The sequence below is a fragment of the Silurus aristotelis genome, assembly GCF_946808225.1.
Source record: "Silurus aristotelis genome assembly, chromosome: 20".
Classification (NCBI taxonomy): Eukaryota; Metazoa; Chordata; class Actinopteri; order Siluriformes; family Siluridae; genus Silurus; species Silurus aristotelis.
In genome coordinates, this window is record NC_139593.1 from 1,590,409 (window position 1) to 1,609,837 (window position 19,429).

Here is a 19,429-nt window from a genome sequence, read left to right on the forward strand (position 1 = left end):
TAGATTAAAAACATATCTTTTTAGCAAAGCCTACACATAACACACATCACACACATCACATCACAACCTTGTGCTCCAGAACATCTGATCACATGCACATTATCAACTTGTGCTGTTAATATCATGAACAGCAGCTACGCTGATTCCTCTCCACTGCTTCTCTTTCTCTCCCCATCCCGAGGCTTCCTGAGGTTTGGCCAGCTCCAGTCACGTCCCACCTCGTGAAGATTATGGACCTATGGATGATCATGGAGAAGTAGATGCCGAGTGTTTAAAGGCCCTGGCATGGAGAAGCTGATGCTGGATCTATGATGATCACAAATTGTTCTGTATTGTTGAAAGATTTATGACCAAACTTTTGATGTCACCCATATGAGGATGGGTTCCCCTTTAAGTCTGGTTCCTCTCAAGGTTTCTTCCTCATATCATCTAAGGGAGTTTTTCCTTGCCACTGTCGCCACGGCTGCTCATCAGGGACAAACGCACACCATTCACCTTCACTGTTGTTTTCTGTAAAGCTGCTTTGAGACAATGTCTGTTGTGAAAAGCGCTATACAAATAAACTTGACTTGACTTGACTTAAGGGGCCTCGTTTAAGGGCCCAGCAGCAGCTTGGTGGTGCTGGGATTTGAACCCATAAGCAGTCAGCAGTCATAGGTGAAGCTTTAACGTTTGAGGAGTCGTTTACGCTTCTTCATGGCAGTTACTTGTCATAGAAAATGATTCTAGAGAAAAAAGATGGCATCAGATTTGTTTCCAGTGTAAAGGGTTCATGTGGAGGGTGTGAATCGGAAGAGGAAACAAGGAAACCAATCCATCCATCGCATGTTTCACGCACAGCGTTCCAGACAGGTTTTGCTGAAGATGTACAGCATGCTGTCTTCTAGTATCTCCTGTTTACTTTCCAATGTCCAGTAACCCGTGCTGGAATTTCACTTCAGGAATCCCAGTTTGCTGTTTATGTTCCGTATGATTTCGACATTCGATGTTAATTCTGTCTTTCCTTCAATTTTGTTCCTCGTTTATACTGTATGGAGAACATTTTGATCCACAAATAAATAAAAAGGAACGACTGATTTCACAAAATGTAGTAAAAAGTAAAAGATATGAGTTTGAATTTACAGTAAAATCTACCCAAATGGAAAAAGCAGTAAAATACAGATAAAAAAGCTGCTTAATTACAGTAACCAATTGCATTTACGTCCTTACTGTAAACCACTGCGCGCAAAAATCTTGAACAGAAACCTGCGCCCTCTGGTGGTGGTGCATTAGAAACAAAACTCAACCCAGTTGTTTGACTTCTTTCTTTCTTTTTTTTTATTTTTTTTATAAAAACACATTTGTGTATGTCTATCTCTTTAACAAAATCCTGTCCGTCTGTCCCCCTCTCAGACAGGAAGAGCAAAAAAGGGAGGAAAGATAAAAGAAGATAGAAAAGACAGGAAGAAAGTATGAGAGAGAGACAGAGGGAGAGACTAGTAAAAGATGTAGAGTATCATTCAGGTCTTCTACACATCCTTGTTATTTATGTATTCATTTTTTTTTTTTTTTACGTGATTTTTTTTCCTTTTGTTTGTAACATTTGTACATATTACAAGAAGCAGTTTCTCAAACTTTCATTCTCTTACCGATATTTACATCAGATACACAACGATACACACACCACCCCGGCCTCCAGCGAGTCCAGGAAAAGGGGCGGAGCTGTGAACTCGGGTACGACCCCGGGGGCGTGTCCGAGGTCCGTGGTGCTGAAAATGTCCATACGGGTTGCGGCAAACCAAACCGAGCAGACCAGTTCTGGATCTCTGTTCAAGGTCACAACCCCTTCAAATGAAACTGAATGTCTGACCCCTGACCTTTGGGGAAGGCCTTTCAGTGTGAACACTTAGAATGCAAGAAAGTCCGCACATGTGTGTTTATGTGTGTGTGTGTGTGTGTGTGTGTGTGTGTGTGTGTGTGTGTTCCCTTGAAAAAGGATTTTTTTGGCAATGTCAACAGTTTTTGTTCTGTTGTCTCTGGAGGAGGCGTCACATTCTTCTGAAAGAGGCTTAAAGAGAGGGAACGAACGAACAATACATCAAATAAGAACCAAGTCGCAAATCCAACACTCCACCCTGAGAGAGAACGAGTGAGACAGAAAGAGAGGACACTGGAAGGCCGAGCGAGGGAATTGGACAAAGAAACGACAGAGAGATGGAGATATCTGATAGACAAATATACAGTATATAGAGAGAGAAACAGGAAGAGAGAGTTGATGAATGGCAGTGAAGATGGACAGGGTGAGTGTGGAGGTGACCAAGAGACAGAGACTCAGAGGAGGAATCCATGCTAATCATCTTTCTTCATTGTTGTCCTTGCCTACATTATCATCATCATCATCATCATCATCATCATCATCATCATCACCACCAGGTTCTTGGTAAATGTGCTTTTTCAGGGTGCCCTGATTAATCAAATACCACAAGTCACTCATTCCCTAATTGTGCCTATGAAAAGAATTCGTTTCGTCAATGGACTTAATAACATACCTGTGTGATAGCTATAGTTAGTTGTTCCACTGGACCAGCTAAAACAGGTTCCTAGGGTTTCTGTTCCAATTCGATTCCCACCAACCTCTGAAGCAGCTCTCTATGTCTTCTGCTTTCCCAACAAACCCACTGGACATTTATTTATTTGAGTACTGAAGTCAGGACTAAGCCCTGTATCATGTACTATTCAGTCACATAGCAACATGGCACTTTGTGGGAGTTTTCTCCAATGCCCAAGTAAGCTGGAATGTGATCAAAAGGAGGAACCTAATGGAGAACCTTGGGCACAGTCCTCAAAACCCTTAAGATCAAACCTTAAACCCTAGAGATTTGGACATTGGTGATGCAAAACAATGCCTGGTTTTATAATCACAGAACAGTGCTGCTAGCGTAAGAGCTATTAGCATCTGTTGATTCCAGTCATTAGCTGCATGACTGGAACTTCTGGTACTGGGCTCCTGGTGAAAGTGGAAGATATGTTTGAAAGTAGGCGTATCAGCACTCACACTACGAAACTTGCGCACCAAGAATCATCTCAAGCTTTTAAATGACTAACTAGCGTGCTGTAGTTCTGTACTATAGTCATGGATGATGATGATGATCTCACTGCCGTTTCTTCCTCCTCTAGATCTCCATGTCCTGGTCACCAGCGCCCTAGTCACAGACTCGTCACCAGCTGCATCTGTCCATCGCCTTCTCCATTTGAAGATTCTAGCCCCAGCCGACTCTCCTCATTGGTCCGACGGGATGGGGGCTGGTAGAAGGCAGAGACATGGGCGTGTCTACCTGTGCTGAAGTACAATTCATCAGGGGGCAAAGCTGAACGAGGCTCAGTCCCTAAGCCCTCAGGGCTGCTGTCAGGATAGGACGAGTCTCTGTCTCTTGCATACAGGGAGGAGGAGTCAGGCCCAACTCCACCCACGCTGTCTGTAATTTCAGCCGAAAAGCTTTCCGAGTCCTCCTCACTCTGATAAAACACCGACTGTGTGTGCTCCAAGAGGCGGGGCTTCTCTGGCACGTGGGGTTTCTCCGGAACACGTGGTTTCTCAGGAAGGTGAGGCTTTTCCAAAGCCTTGTAAAGTGGTTCTTCATCCTGTGGAGGCGGCGGTGGTGGGCGAGGCAGAGGACGCTGGGGCGGCTCCCTGTGGCCCATCCCTGTGTTTGCATACTCCCTTGGCTCCACCTCCGCATCCGTGTTGCCGGTGTAGCGATCTGCAGGAGGACGCAGGTTGCTCTGAACCAGCTCAGAGATGATCATCTTCTCCAGCGCTGCCGCATCCGAGAGGTTCCTTCTCATGCCTCCTGGTGGCTCTGCCCCTCTGGGGGTCAAAAGGGCAGGACTGACGTCCCCCACAGCGACGCTGCCAAGCAGGTCCGAACTTCCACCGTGCACAGAGTAGCTGTTGTTGTAGCTTCCATTTAGACGAACAGGCTCCAAGCCACATGACTCACGACTGCGGGATAGAGTGCCCTCTGCAGGACAGAACAAAAACAATAAATCATTGGACACAACAAGAATCATAAATCTACACCACTGTCAACCTAATCCCTGCAACACCACATGGGATGGACAGAACCCTTTCTTTAACAAATGTGTTTCATCATAACATTTCAAACTTTGTTTACTATCTTGGCATTATTATCAAGGCATGAGTGGAACTGATGGAGGTGGGAACGCTCATGGAAATGAAATGGTGTAACAAGTATAAGACAAATATATTTATTGTGGCTGATGTCATGCATCAAGCATGAAAAAACATCAAGCAAACGCATGTGTGTGTGACAGAGCGGTGGGAATGGATGAACACATGGAAATGGGACACATGTAAAAAATTCCATACTTGAATTTCTGAAGGTACCTGCAGATCAGAGAGACAGATAACAAGAAAAGATAGATGGCGATAGAGTGACAAATACAGACAGATACAGTCAAAGATAAAAAGAGAGAGAAACAGAGAGAGATGTATGGAGATATAAAATAAAGGACAGAAAGAAAAGAAAAGACAGAATAAATCCATATAAGTACAATCACTCAGGACCAAATATATTAAAGTAGGACACACACACACACACACACACACACACACACACACACACTGACCGGTGGAATTGAAGACAGCAGGTGAGGGTGGGTTAAAGGTTTCAGCCAGCAGTGTGTTATAGGGGGAGGAGCCTGAGCGAGTCTGCAGCACGGGATTGGCCAGGAGGTGATTCCCCATAGTTCCTGCAAAAAGATGCAAATATGCAGCTTGCGTCACAAATCGGGAAGACGTGATAGGGTCTCACCTTAAACATGCTTGTGTGTGTGTGTGTGTGTGTGTGTGTGTGTGTGTGTGTGTGTGTGTGTGTGTGTGTGTGTGTGTGTGGTAATCACTTGTAGAAAACCAACTGAAACAAACAGATTTTTAAGGACAGGAGGAAGCCACACGTGACAATGAATCAAAGAGTGAGAATCTGGTTGAAGACACTGCTTGGTTTCTTAGTCAGGGCGTGATGTTCAGACTGCCCCATGTGGTGTGATGAGATAAACTCGATTACCTCTGTTGAGAGTGGGCGTGTTGTTGAGGTCAGCCATAAAGGAAGACTCGGTCTGTCTGCGTACTGTGTCGTTCCACATCCTCCGGATACGACTCTGAAAACCAAACACACACATGGGTTATGAGGTTCTCACACATGTATGACGTTCTCACACAAAGGCAGTAGAAATAATGGTGTGTAAGTGTTACCTGTCTGTGCACTTGATTGTGCCTTGATTGCCCCCCGCTGTAGTAGCGGTTGTTCCCACGGTGCGCTGAGCTCTTCAGGGAGCCGTGAGAGCCACCGGTGGAGACATGACCGCAGCAGGATGACTGACGGAAGCATTTAGCGTACTCCCTCTGCACCTGCAACCAATCCAATGTTTAAAATTACATGTGGATAATAACACTAATAATAATACACTGTAAGAATTACAGAATGCCTCAACCCAGATTCCACCCCACGCTATATCAAATTAAGCTCATCTGCAAAACGGCTTAAATTTCACAAAAGTATTTATGTAGTTTGACATAAAATTTCAGTTGTATCAATCCTAATCATAGTCTTGATTGAATCTGTCTGGAAGAGACAGCAAGCCTTCAAGGACCATTTCTAACCAAAAGGTGTCTGAGACCATGATTATCATTTAAACAATACCCTATCCTGTCCTACTGGGGGGCCGGCACCAGCAAAGGTGTCAACAACAGAGACCTCCGCCTCGATCACCCAGCCAGTTGTTTCCTCATGCATGTGCTATGTCTAATTTACATTTAAAGGATACTCTGGTCTATACTTCAAAGGGAAGAACAATATAAAATATGAGGGCAGAGTTTGCTCTGGGTTCTTTCTGACTCTGTTGAACCCAAAGTGCTTCATGTATTTTGTCACTGCTACGCTGTTATAAACTTCTTCATTACGATCTTCGTTGTCCTCATCATTTTTTCTTACAATAATAACACTAATAATAATAATAATAATAATAATAATAATAATAAATAATAATAATAATAATAATAATAATAAAAAAATTCAGGAAGTTTCTTTCTCTACCATTTCTCCACTTCTGGAGTTACTTCTCATTTAAAAATCCCATAGGCTGCAGTATCCATCTGAACAGACTTGTTTTGAGGTTCTACTGAGCCAGGAGTCAAACATGGCGGAAAAACTTCCCCTGTATACGGCTAAGCTACAGCTAGCTCCCGCTCTGTGTCTTCTGTCCACCACCATCTTACTGATGTACCAACCTAAATGGCTAGTCAAATTAGTGCAATCAGCTTCTCTTCTATCTACTGTATACTGATGATGGTAAAACAACGCATCTGGCGTACCTTCTTCTGCAGCGCACAGTGAAAGATGAAGATAAATAGACCATGCAGGGCGTTAAAGGATGTGAAGAGGTAGGCCATAAGTGCGCTGTTCTCGTTGATGAAGAGCAGGCCAAAGATCCACGTCAACGTCACCAACAAGAGCAGAGTGACTGAACACACCGTCCAACACCTGAGAGACACCAAAATTAGACCCAAGGAGGAGAAACGTGGTTAGAAGTACAATCAAGCAAATAAATATCAGAATCTCTTACATGGTCTACATCTGGGGTGTCCAATCTTTTCCACAAAAGGGACCTGTGGATGCCGGTTTTCAATTCAATCAAGCCTCACCAGATTCCACCTGTTTAGATCTTGATTTTGAATGGGCTATCAGGTGTGGTCCTTGTTTGGTTGAAATGAAAACCTGCACCCATACTGGCCCTTTGTGGAGAAGATTGGAGAGCCCTGGTCTATATGTTTGACCCCCAACAGAACGTGTGGGTTCATTCATACAGTCTCCCCTTCATCCTAGACCTTAAACCTGCGTTTCTACAGACATTGCCCCCCCCCTTCGAATGACCCCTAATTTACGTACTTGATGTTGTCGAAGCGGCTGGAGTCCGGCTTGAGTACGTTGGAATGGCGGATCATTCTGTGCACCGTGACCATAAGGATCACCAGGTTCAGCTAAAGGTCAAAGGTGCAACATGAGTTACGTAGAACAGTAAAGTGTTACGTTAATGAATTCAACTTCGTCTAGCAAAATTCACATGAAATGAGTTTCGCTAACACCTTGCTCTGTTACCTCTTCCTTGTAACTTACCAGGATAACAAGCGAGACAGGTCCAATGAAAAGCCAGATGAAGTAGTCGTCCACACGCAGCCAGCAGCTACACAACAAAACGTGTTAACTCACACATACACTACACACACGTAAACTTGCTTTACTTATTTGGGTCAGAACGTTCTCTTGAGTCGTAATGATTTCTTACTTGGTGGTGCTGGAGTAGCCGGTGTAATCGATGGAGGCAGAAATAGCCACGACCAAAGTAGGAAAGCCGTATGCAGCAATGTAGTAGTACTTCCTGCGTGAGGACGGACTCTCGAACACCTCGACCAGCAGCACGTAGAGCTGAACGGCCTCGACGCACAACCAACAAAACACGGAGAGCAGGAAGAAGTGCAGCAGGGCAGCAAGCACGGGGCATGCCACCTAGAAACACCAAGAACACACATCATGTAGAAAAACTTTTAATCTTCATTCTAGTGAGATTGTGGCAGCGACCATATCTGCTCATGCTGCATCACAGGGTAAGTAACAACCACCGGGGGCATCAGTACCCACCCTGTTTTTTTCCCCGTTCCTATTTGTGCATTACCATACTTGCTTCTTCTGTTTTAAAATCTGCACTCCATTTGTTAATTTGAGAATTGGTGCCTCTTTGTTTTTACCAGATCTGTAATGCTGTATTTGCTGTTACCAGATTTGTGTACTATTCCATTAACAAGTCTATCCCATGTCAATACTAGATCTGAGTTGCCGGTCTCATTACCTAATGTGCATTTCATATGTCAATACCTGATCTGGGTCACCAGGTCATCAATAGATTCCAAGATCTGTGCCACTATCTATGTCTCAAGTGATTACCTGGTCTGCCCCCATTGTGTTGTTACCAGATCTGTGACACTGTATTATTACCATATTTGTGTATGACATCATTGCCAAATCTACAGCGTCTCAATACTAGATCTGAGTCACCGGTGTCATTACCACATCTGCCTCCTCTGTCATTACCTGATCTGATTCGCCAGGTCATTACTTAATTATCAGATCTGTGCCACTATCATATGATTACCAGGTCTGTGATAATGTGCCAACACAAAAAAAACACACCTTAGACAAATACCAGATCTGTGTCCTGTACATTATTACCAAATCTGCATCCCATATGTCTTTATTAAAACTGGGCCCCCTCTTGGTCAATGCCAATCTTGTATGTCTTGTATATTGGTACCCAATGTGCAGCCCCTTTCCTGAATAGAGTCTAATTCTCTACTTCTAGCATGGTTAGATGTTCGAGCTCCTCCCAATTTAAACCCCACGCTCATCTCCTGCTGTGATCATCGAGGGATTGTGTGTGCTTACGGTGTAGTGGGTCCGGTCATTGCCGATGAGGAAGAGGAGTTGCGAGACGAAGAGAGTGAGGCACAGGTTCTTGTGGATGGTGGTGCGCTCACTCTGCACAGCCTTCACACAGCAGAAGGTGGATATACACAGCGCTAAACACACCAGGGAAATCGCCATGCCCACCCAGGAAATGACGAACAGAATGTGCGCCTGCACGCTGCTCGTGTACTGAGAACGCACGAGAGAGGAAAATCAACAGAAATCAACAAATATATTGGCAGGAGGAGAAGAAAAGGTCGAGTACTGAGTACTGAGTGTGGGTGTCGAACTCACAGCGGGGGTCTGGCGACTCATCAGCAGAGCGAAGTTGGTGAGATGTGAGCAGGAGCAGGTGGTGTGTGTGTTGTTGCTGTAGACCAGCCTGCAACCCTGAGAAGACCACTGACCCATCATGGTGCGCTCCGAGTAGTTCCAGAATGAACAGTTTGGTCCAAAATGATTCTCTAACTGTGCACAAACACACACACACAGAGCATTGAAAATAAACCATGTCTGCCATGTTTTAATGGCGTAACCTTGTAGTAATGGATATGCAAGAGTTGTGTGTGTTCGTAGGCGTGTGTGTGGGTGAACCTGCAGGTGCCTCAGTGTAAAGTTTACAGGTTCAGTCAAAAACACACGACTGGACTCCTTATTCATGGAGGCGGAGATGACATGGGAATTGACAGCCAGTGTCCTCGCTCCTGATTTCAGCTCCACGTCCTTCTTCACAGTGGCATTTTGGGTGGACAGGAAAAGCCCAAGGTTTTTATAAAGCGCAAACACCACCTTCACTTGACCTGCAACCCCAAAAGCCAGTTCAGTCATACAAATACATCCTGGACGGATTATTGTTACATACAAAAGCTGCATCTTTGTGTTAAATCAAGGAGCAGTGTTTTATTCACTAGGGGGAGCGCTCACGTGGTAAGAATAGCACCACCTGCACAGATACACAGGACGATATCCTTTGGCACAGTGGCTTATGAAGGTCGGTGCTCCCTGTGACTGTGCGTGCAGACTTGTGCTGGCGTGTCGCAAAACTAGTCTCGAAATTTGTGGCTTAAAGAACAGCACCGTATACACAAACCTCTTGCGAGTGTACAGGACATACCTGTCTTTCCTTGTCTGCATTCTTTACCTTTATAGAAGAAATCATAGTCTTTTCTGCTCTGTACTGTCAGTGTTCCTGGGAATGTAGCTTTAGATGTTGAACTCTAGTTAGCGCTCAGATCCTGCTACTACTAGCCTAATGCTAATGGTGATACTAATAATATAATGATCATCATCATAATTATCATCATGAACCCCACTTTGTATTTGGTGTCTTTAACGAGTGGACAGCTGGGACCTGTAGTTGTTCACACCTGGAGTTAGACTGTGTCTCAAGCAACCATGTGATCAGATTTATATGTTATTTCCAGTGGGAAAATTCTGTCTTTCATGTCTGGGACGGATTAAAAGGTTACAAATGCGATGTGGTGATTTGCATTGCGATTTGTCTTCTGATCTGTTCACCCAGAATTCATGCTAATGGTGAGTGTGAACGTAGCCTTGGATGGTGCTCGTGCATCAGACTGGTGTCGCTTTAACTTCTTTTATTCACTAGATTAGCAATGGGATTTGCAAGATGTCTGTGCAACATTTGTGCGTCTGACTATCACTCCAACACCTATAACATCCGACTGCACATTTATCCATCCATTTTTGAGGTTATAATGAGCTCCACCCTTCTGGGATCATTTAAGATTTGGCATTGGTGTTGATTCGGAGTATATGTAATGAGATGACCCAACCTTCACACCAACAACCATGTCTTCATAGAGCTTGCTTTGTGCATCAAGCATTGCCATGGTGGAGCAGTTATTGGGCCCCTTAGTTTCATTGTAATGCTACTGTCGCTTTGACGTACCGTTCCGGCTGTACTGTTTGATTGTAGCTTCAGAAAGATGGATGGTGCTGTCACTGTCATATGAGTGAGGGAAGTGCAGGTCTCCAATATCCGTATCCGCGTTCAGGACATAAACCTCCAGATCTAAACATGCCAATAGAAGTACAACACGTTTTTTTTTAAATATATATTCATGTAGATGTTTAAGTGTTTAGGGTTTATATCTGTGAGGTCTCACCAATATTGGGTGCACGCTCACTAAATCGCCCCTCATAGAGGTTGTTGGCGAGCAGGAAGGAGCCTTTCTCCATCACGTCCAGCATCATGGTGGCAGTGTGAGACTGATCGGTCACATTCATGTCCTGCCACGAGTCCAACGCCTTCAAGCTCAAAAGGTTGTCCGCCGTCTGCACCATGGCCTGTACATTCAGGCACAAAGAGAAGACCAAATATCCTACAGTATATGGAGAAATATACGTAGCATAATAACACGCCATGGCAGTCAACTATTTTACTTATAATATAGATGATAGATTCATTTGTTCCTTTTAAATTTATATCCATAAATAAAAGAAGTAATTTTTGTTGGTCTAAATAATTTTTCTATCATTTATTATCTAGTCATTTGTTCCAGCTGCATTTTGAAGGTTAAATGATGAATTTTTTTACATTTAATGCTGAGATTGATGTATAGTTCTACTGTAAACGCTGCTTTTAGACAATGGCCTTTGTTAAAAGCACTATAGAAATAGGATTGAATTTAACTTTCTATAATAATTAAATGGCAGAATGTTGGCTTTTCATGATGGACCCTTACATTTGTGTTTGTGTAGTTTACAGGCAAAGAATTATTATTGAAATCAGGATATAATTGTGTGAAGAAAAAAAAAAAATTCTCCTGCAACTGTCATAGTAACGTATCTGTTTAAACTTGCCTGGTCTCATTTCCATACTAATGTCCTTCTTGTCTTGTCTGAGCTCCATAAGATTTCTGAGGAAGTTGTTGAGGTTTATATAAGATTGTTATTTGAGTGGCTGCGCTCTGGTTTTCCAGTTTATTTTTCACATTGTAACAGTTTTAGTCACATTAGTCGATTTTGGTATGTTATAGTTAACGTCATCATTAGGGGGCGCTCTTTTGTCTGAGTTGCTTGATTTGATTAAAAACTACTGTTATTATTACTACTAAATATTTTTTAATGAGTTATTGCTATTTTAGAGATTTTAGTTGATATTAGCTTAGATGACGCTTCTTATCTGGAAGTCTGAAGGTTGTATATATAAATAAATAAATATATATATATATAATTTTTTTTTTTATTATTATTCCTCTGAACCAAAAACACATTTTGTGAAAAATATTGTTTGTTATTGACAGGAAATTTTGATGTTATATTTCTAGCCCATGTCACTCATCTCGGCTATAAAAGGTTACCTGTATAAATGCTCTGCAGGTCCTCTCTCTCTTCTGCAGCTGCAACAGAATGAAATTGATTTGAATTAATTGATAAAGGTCTACATGTGTATAGCTCTCACATACATGTGTGTGTGTGTGTGTGTGTGTGTATACCTTGTTGTAGTTGCGTGTGGCTGAGTCCTTGTTGGCAGGCCGTAATGCCTGCAGCTGCATGTCCAGGATGTCCAGCAGTTGCTCCATCAGACGCACAGAGGAAGTGACATCACCAGCGTACACCTGTCCCCGTGTGTGATTGACGAGCACGGCAGCGATATGTGCCGCGTTCTCCCCACTCTTTATCTACATTCCGATGATGGGACAGAATTAGGGAAGGCTTAAAGGAATTTCAAATATAGTCAACTTTAGATTTCCTTAAACATACAGTTTGACCTCTAGACTGACCTTTTGAGCGACCTGGTTGACCCAGGGTGAGGTACAATTGCTAAGGTCTGGACCTCTGGGATTCCACACCACCTCATCAGCCATGCAGTGGTAGGAGGCTAAACCTAAAGAGAGACAGAGGAGAAGGAATTCGGCTATATTGTGAGGCTACATTCAAGTGTCCTTGGATTCTCAGTATTCCAGCCTCTGGCTTATAAGGTGGTGATGATAAAAATCCTGTCTGACAGTCTTTATTTTAGTCTTTTGTTGCAAACATTCCTCAGACACCAGCGGAAGACAAGCTATTCACAGTGGTGCTGAGGGTAGTTATGGACTCTGTCTGTGTGCAACATACTGCATTTCCTTTCTCAGACTTTTGACCAATTTATCACAGATTGTTGGGATTAGTGAAGACAGTAATCAAGAAAACTCTAATTGAAGACTGCAATTGACAACCTGCAAGATGAAGTTTACATTTATGGCATTTACATTAGGGTTGTGCATCTCTATAACTGAGGTCGACGCAATTCACATCTTGATGCCTAATCTCCTAATCTTCTTCTCCTTCTTCTTATTTCGATTTCTCCCACTAGGTGTCGCCACAGCAGATTATCTGTCTCCATACCCCCCTTTCCTTTACGTCTGCCTCTTTCAAACCAACTACCTGCATCTTCACCACATCCATAAACCTCCTTCTTGGTCTTCTTCTTTTCCTCCTTTAAAGTGCAAAAAAAAAAAAAAAAAAGATGAAATAAAACCAGACGTTCTTTTCCTGTTCTGTCTGCTGGAAGATGCAGCTCTACCTCTGCCATGTTAATCTGAACTCTATATGGCTCACAGAACATGCTCGAGAAACAGTTTATGAGGACAAATCAATCTACATATTAAACATTGGTCACAAATTATTGGTCACTTTCTGAATAATAAAAGTAAAGAACATCTAATAACTATATATGATCTTAGTTATACAGCTGAGCAATTGAGGGCTAAGGGCCTCACTCCAGGACCCAGCAGTGGCAAGCTTGGTGGTGCTGGGATTTGAACCCATGACCTTCCAAATCAAAAGTCCAACATCTTACCACTGAGATAGCACTTCCTTCTGTTCTTTACACATATATTACACTCAGCATCTGCTATATGAAGGAGAAAACTGAACCTACTACAGCTAATGCCAGCCAGAAGGTAATTGCTTTAAAAAAACTATGAATTTAAATGGATTCATTAGCGACATTAACATGTATATTCACACGATGCACTTTATGTGACGAGGCAACTTTCTTGAGTCCTCAGCTCTGTGTTCTGTAGCTCTGTTGTTTAATGTAGCACCAGGGTTCTGGAGAAACGTTGGCTCATTTCACTGTGTAGTGTGTCAGATATATATGGTTGAAATGACAATAATAGTTTTTTGACTTGACTTGACTTGATCTTTGTTATCCATTTATTTCTGTGAAGCTGCTTTCGGACAACGTCCCAAAAGTGTCATACAAATAAAACCGAATTGAATATGGAACACTAAACCAGGACATTACTCCTCCCTGCTAGCAGAGATGATGGTCTCCAGAGTATGGAATGGTCATTCATTGCTTGACCCTGTGCCTTTTCTTCAAATGTCCTTTGTCCTGATTGGACTGTGATTACTCATACATGTTTAACAAATCTGATCTGATCAGATTCAGTTCTGTACTCTTGGGTCCTCATTCAATCTCACAGCCTGGTCAGATCAAATATCTATCTTGCCTTTGATATGAGGGTATTGTTGCCCTCCTCGCTGAATAGAATGGTGATATCTTTATTCCTTAGTGGGTACCTCAAATAGCAAGTCTAATACTAAAGAATATCTTCCCCTGAAGTTCTCTGGATAAGATTCCTTTAATTAAAGATCCTCCTCAGAATCTTTCCAACTGGCACGTAAGATCTCGGTACTTTCTGCAGGAATTTTACTTGATTGACGTATGGAGATTGCTTAGTAAAACTAAAAGGGCCAGCAGTAATTACAGCCCATTTTCTACAGTTTTCTATTGAATTATTTGACCTAGAAGTTGGTAATTATCCTGTTTCTGATAGCAAACTAAGACCTCAACTGAGACCTCACAATTTTAAAGTGGTGTGTCAACAATTGGTTCAACAATTCCTACCAAAATGACACTGTAATACTGGTGAGTAACAACATACTGCTCTAGATTATCTCTAGATATCAAAACACTCTAAAATCCCAAGCTTTACATCATGTACAGCTTCTGGATGTCTGGTTTGTCTTCTGTAAAGACATCTTCACTGAATTGTAGCCACTTGATATCTTCAGCACTTGTCTTAGTTTCATCTTGTGCCAAGAATGCTCGCTTTCTAACACACACTTTACTACTTGCTATGTATTTAGCTCTTTTGCTCAGGCCTTGTTCACACCGATATGTTTTCGTTTGAAAAATATTTTCAGTCAACGAATATTTAGATTTTTGAAAACATTCTTTAAACTTGATCAATTTGAAAAAGCCATTTTCACGTCACTGTGTGGATGTGTGAGAATAGAGGCTTTCAAAAATGGTGACGCATTGTAAGTCATCACCGTGATGTTTCAAAGTGCAGGAAAGTAGATCAATGCCAGGCAGACATAACGCAGGTCTTAAGATTTGCGAATGCGCAGTACAGGGACACGAACAACTTCCAATGTTTCAGTGTGGATGAGGAACAGGGGACTTTGATGCTATGTCTATACTAATCTGGATCTAAAACCCACAAGTTTGTTTTTAATTGGTCGAATTTAGATCCGGATTAGTATAGACATAGCATCAGAGTCCCTCGTATAATGGAAACACACACACTTACCGAGTGATCCTTTTGGACAGGGTCTCTGGACATTCTCTCCATGGGGTGTTTGAGGCCACTGTACACCACGGCTCACTCTTTCCTCACACATAGGTACATGACCTTGAGGCTGCCGTGGGGGCCGCAACGTCACAGGCATTGAGACCGTGATGGGCCGGCCTCGGTTTTTTGAACCAGCTGGGTTAAACGTCACTGAAAGTGGGGGGCTTGGACTGAAGCCCATAAATATTGTGGAGGAGACGGGAGAGATTGTGGTGGTGGAGGACAGGAGGGGTGTGGAGAGAGGGTCTGATAGAAACACAGAAAGAAAAAGAAATTTTTTTTTAATAGCAAGACAAAGCTAGCTATTTAAATGATATATATTTAACTGATTTTACTGTCCCTCCTCTGCACATGTCCAAACCATCTCAATCACAAGTACCTCACTTTGTCCCTAGAATGTCCTACATGAGCTGTTCCTCTAATAATTTCATTTCTAATTCTGTCCATTGGCGTCATTTACTGTCAATGTATCAGAAACTGCAAATGAAAACGCTTTCTCACTGTTTCTCACCTGCGGTGGGTTGTGGGGGTCTGAACTCCAAAGGGTAGCGTAGGACATTATAGTTGTTCCACACATACAGCTGATTGTCTCGAGGGTTGTAGCTGATAGACGAGATGTGTTGGTACGGGTTGGGAAAGGCGATGCTTACAGGCTCGGCCCTTTCTCGCCGAGTGTCATAGGCGTAGAGGATAAAATCTCCCCCCGCCTCGCTGTCGTCATCCTGGTAGACGGAGCGAACAACGTACAGGATCCCGCAGGCTACAAATGCGTCCGATGCCATGCGCTTCTCAAAGCCGGTCTGCCAAGTGCCCTCAAAACGCAACGTGTACGGGTTCACCTGCATAACACGGGGTCATGAAAACTAGTTATGGACAAGGAACAGATATGAAACATAAATCTTAATGCACAGAAAAACTCTCAAATGGAAGCGTTTTTTTTTCTAGGAATTCCAAGCATGTTCTAGGAAAAAAATAGTTGATTGTTTATTTTTAAAGACCACGATTGTAATGGGGCAACCAGGATTCCAATTCATGTATCTGTGATGACCTGAATGGTGTAACTAAATCTAGTCTCATACAACAATAATAGTCTCTAGATTCTGGGACACTGGAAGCATGGTCTTGCTAAGGTATCTGGCATGGCCTTGCTGGAGCAACCTGCTTGTTGAAAGCCTGGTCTTGCTTGTGCATTTAGAATGTTCTTGCTGGGACAACTATGAAGAACCTGTTGATGTAACTAGCCTGGCTAGAGCAGCTGCTTGCTGTGGAAACTAGCTTGGTCTGATTTGTCATTGTCTCACTGGGACAACACTTGCTGGTGATGGATTTGGACTGCAGTTAATGTCAACAGTCTACTACAATGGCTCAGGACCACATGGTTGAGCTCAAGCACCTATCACTGCACACCTCAACAATGATGAACTGTAATGAATAGACATTTGGTGCCACCAAGATGGGGACCGGTTCCTTATTGAGTCTGGTTCCTCTCCAGGTTTCTTCCTCATGCCATCTCAGGGAATTTTTCCTTCACCACAGTCACCACTGGCTTACTCATTAGGAAAAAACTTGTAAATTATTTTATTGCTGCTTTATCTCTGTAAAACTGCTCTAGGAAAAAGTCTATTGTTAAAAGCTCTGTACAAATACAAATGTATTGAATTGGTGTAGCAACGCCAGATGAATCTCTTTTTCACCCATCTGTAGTTCTGTCTCTGACCTGGCTGAGGACTATTCGTCCACTGTTCTCCTCTGTAGCATAGATGACCCACAGGCCATGCTCGTCAACAGCAAGGTCAATGTCTGACTTCCCTCCCCAGCGATAGGGCGACGTGTCGTGGTAGTTGGCATTGGTAACGATGGCCTCTCCACTCTTGATGCGGGTCCGTAGGTCATATTTAACAATGTTTCGGGTTCGTTCTTTATTGTAGAACACAGCACCATCGTACACCACAAACCCGGTGCCATCCACTCGACTCGGCAACCTGAGGACAGCCAGAGTGCAGTTATTTACAAATGACTGCCTACAACGTTCTTTCTTTATGTTCTGCATGCTTGGAGCTCATGTTACTTGTTTGGAACTTGTTCATATCTTAGCACCCGCCCACACCCACACCACCAACACACACACACACACACACTCACTTATAGTTAGTGGTGACTCGGTTTTGCTGGTAGTCGTTCCAGGAGGCGTACTCGTACAGCATGTCTGTGCGATACGGAGTCCACGGCATCACGTACAACCTATCAGCAGCCTGCAGGGGGTCTTTACACCACGCCCCCGACTGATGCTCCGCCTCCCGCACCAGACTCGCCTCTAAAACCCCGATCAGAGCACCCGGACACACGAAGACTGGGGAGAGAGTGCAAGATGACAAAAAGAAAAAAACAGGATGGGAAGAAATAAAGAAAGAAAAGTTCGGTGAGATTATTAGAATGCCCGAGGTCTACAATTATCATGCACTATTCTTTCTCTCCCTCTTTTCCTCTCTTTCTTTCTATTCTCTCTATCGCTTTCTCTCTGGCTCATACTCACACACACATTCATCCTTCATCACTAGTTGGACGCTGGTGTGTATTGATGCCTGTTTGCGTGAAGGAAAGAAACACGATTAAAGCAGCAGATTTACAGTGCAAGTGAGACTGAGTGCATGTGAGAGAGAGAGAGAGAGAGAGAGAGAGATAGTGAGAGAGTTGGATAGATAGAAAGAGAGACAGATAGACTTGCTACAAAGTTAAATGAGGTAGACGAGAAAAAGGGGAGGGGCTACATAACAGGAACGTCCTTTGGAGCCAATGAAATGTGGGTTAGTTCACGAGGAGGGACGCTACTGGCTGAGGGAGGTGTCGGTCACTGACTCCCAACTTTGGTTGGTCAAAAACACACACACACTCTCGTACACTTGTGTATACACACACACACACACACACACACACACACACACACACACACACACACACACACACACATTTGTACACACAAATAAACAGTAGGGCTGAACCACATCAGGAACACTTCATTTATTACTGAGACTACAAAAGAGAAGGAGTTTGTTGGTAAAAATGGCAAAAATGAAATGACAGGTCTGCCCTGAAGGAAGCAAAGGGATCAACAGATGAACAAACAAGTGGAGGAGAGAAGGATGAAGACTAGGAGGATAAAGAGTAGGAGGAGGAAGGAGGTTTCGCTTGGATCTGAGGAGTCCAAATTGAACACAGCAAGCAAATGAAATTAACAGTAGAGAAGTGTGCGTGTGTGTGTGTGTGTGTGTGTGTGTGTGTTGGGGGGAGAAAGTGCATGGGTGAACAGACAGAAATAGATGAAAGAATGTGTATGTGTGCGAGTGAAAGATAGAGTGTGTGTGTGTGTGTGTGTGTGTGTGTGTGTGTGTGTGTGTGTGTGTTTGTGTGTGTGCTTTTTGGCTGGCTGAGAGAAGAAGAATGAAGAAGAAAGAGGTTACATCGAACCGGACCACATCACAAGGGCCAAGGATTTGCAGAACGAAGGATAGAGAGAAAGAGAGGAAGAATGAGAGAGGGAGGAAAGGAGGGCGGGAGGGGGAGAAACTGCGGCGTTAACATGGTCTTTACCTTTTTGGTCCACTTCTACTCAAGCGTCGGAGATAAAGAGAGAAGGAAGGACGGAAGGAAGGAAAGGAGAGAAGGAAGGAGGAACAAAAGTTGGCAGAGAAGAAAGGAAAGCAAGAGAGAGAGAGAGGAGACGGAGGAGAAGAAACAAAAAGAGAAAGAGAGAGATTTCAGTTCACACAGCAGCCTTCTGATTTTCTTTCAAGCTTTAAAGATCAAGTGGAAATTTGTTCAGTGTTAGCCATGTTGGGTAAAGTAGAGTGGAGAGAAAGAGAGAGTGACAAAGATAGATAGAGAGAGAGAGAGAGAGAGAGAGAGAGAGAATAGACGAGAGAGGGGGCGGGGTTTAAACGAATGGGTATGAAGGGAGGGAGGGAGGAGGGGAAACTCTAGACTCAAAAATGTCACCTAACTGTAGGATTAGCAAACAAGAAATGTTTTTGGTGGGGGGCTTGTTAGAACAGAACTGCCCCCGATCTGACACCCCATATCACCCCTGTTCTCTCTCCACCCCTCCACCCCGCCCCTCCCTCCATCTGTCCATTCATCCATCCATCCATCCATCCATCCATCCATCCATCCACATCCGCCTGGGGCTGCTGGAAAGCCCTAGACATGAAGAAACGAGAGAGAAAAACGGCAAAGCTGATGATAAGGATGAAGGTGATGATGAGGATGATGATTATGAAGATGATGAAGGTGATGATCTAACATAAATAAAAATAATGAATT

General features: G+C 43.3%; 2 protein-coding genes across 6 annotated transcripts in view; both read right to left on the reverse strand.

Annotated features, from left to right (window-relative positions):
• The window catches only part of LOC310715392 (uncharacterized protein), a 147,137-nt gene that overhangs the window by 48,011 nt on the left and 79,697 nt on the right, over nt 1-19,429 (reverse strand). The window lies entirely within an intron of this gene.
• The window catches only part of LOC310715386 (adhesion G protein-coupled receptor L1), a 32,849-nt gene continuing 14,722 nt past the window's right edge, over nt 1,303-19,429 (reverse strand). The window contains exons 4-25 of one of the 5 annotated variants that reach the window (XM_083521782.1): nt 18,701-18,715; nt 17,255-17,462; nt 16,830-17,094; nt 15,624-15,951; nt 15,071-15,358; nt 12,269-12,372; nt 11,981-12,166; nt 11,846-11,884; nt 10,649-10,829; nt 10,432-10,554; nt 9,114-9,319; nt 8,814-8,987; nt 8,499-8,708; nt 7,345-7,565; nt 7,176-7,242; nt 6,948-7,039; nt 6,374-6,542; nt 5,255-5,410; nt 5,067-5,160; nt 4,630-4,752; nt 4,370-4,387; nt 1,314-4,001 (exon numbers count right to left, since the gene is read on the reverse strand). In XM_083521782.1, coding sequence (XP_083377908.1) covers nt 3,187-4,001; nt 4,370-4,387; nt 4,630-4,752; nt 5,067-5,160; nt 5,255-5,410; nt 6,374-6,542; nt 6,948-7,039; nt 7,176-7,242; nt 7,345-7,565; nt 8,499-8,708; nt 8,814-8,987; nt 9,114-9,319; nt 10,432-10,554; nt 10,649-10,829; nt 11,846-11,884; nt 11,981-12,166; nt 12,269-12,372; nt 15,071-15,358; nt 15,624-15,951; nt 16,830-17,094; nt 17,255-17,462; nt 18,701-18,715 — 4,082 coding nt within the window. In that variant the 3' untranslated portion in view covers nt 1,314-3,186. Of the gene's footprint in view, nt 4,002-4,369; nt 4,388-4,629; nt 4,753-5,066; nt 5,161-5,254; nt 5,411-6,373; nt 6,543-6,947; nt 7,040-7,175; nt 7,243-7,344; nt 7,566-8,498; nt 8,709-8,813; nt 8,988-9,113; nt 9,320-10,431; nt 10,555-10,648; nt 10,830-11,845; nt 11,885-11,980; nt 12,167-12,268; nt 12,373-15,070; nt 15,359-15,623; nt 15,952-16,829; nt 17,095-17,254; nt 17,463-17,645; nt 18,653-18,700; nt 18,716-19,429 lie in introns of those variants that run through there. The other 4 variants (XM_083521786.1, XM_083521784.1, XM_083521783.1 and 1 more) reach the window with 4 other exon arrangements.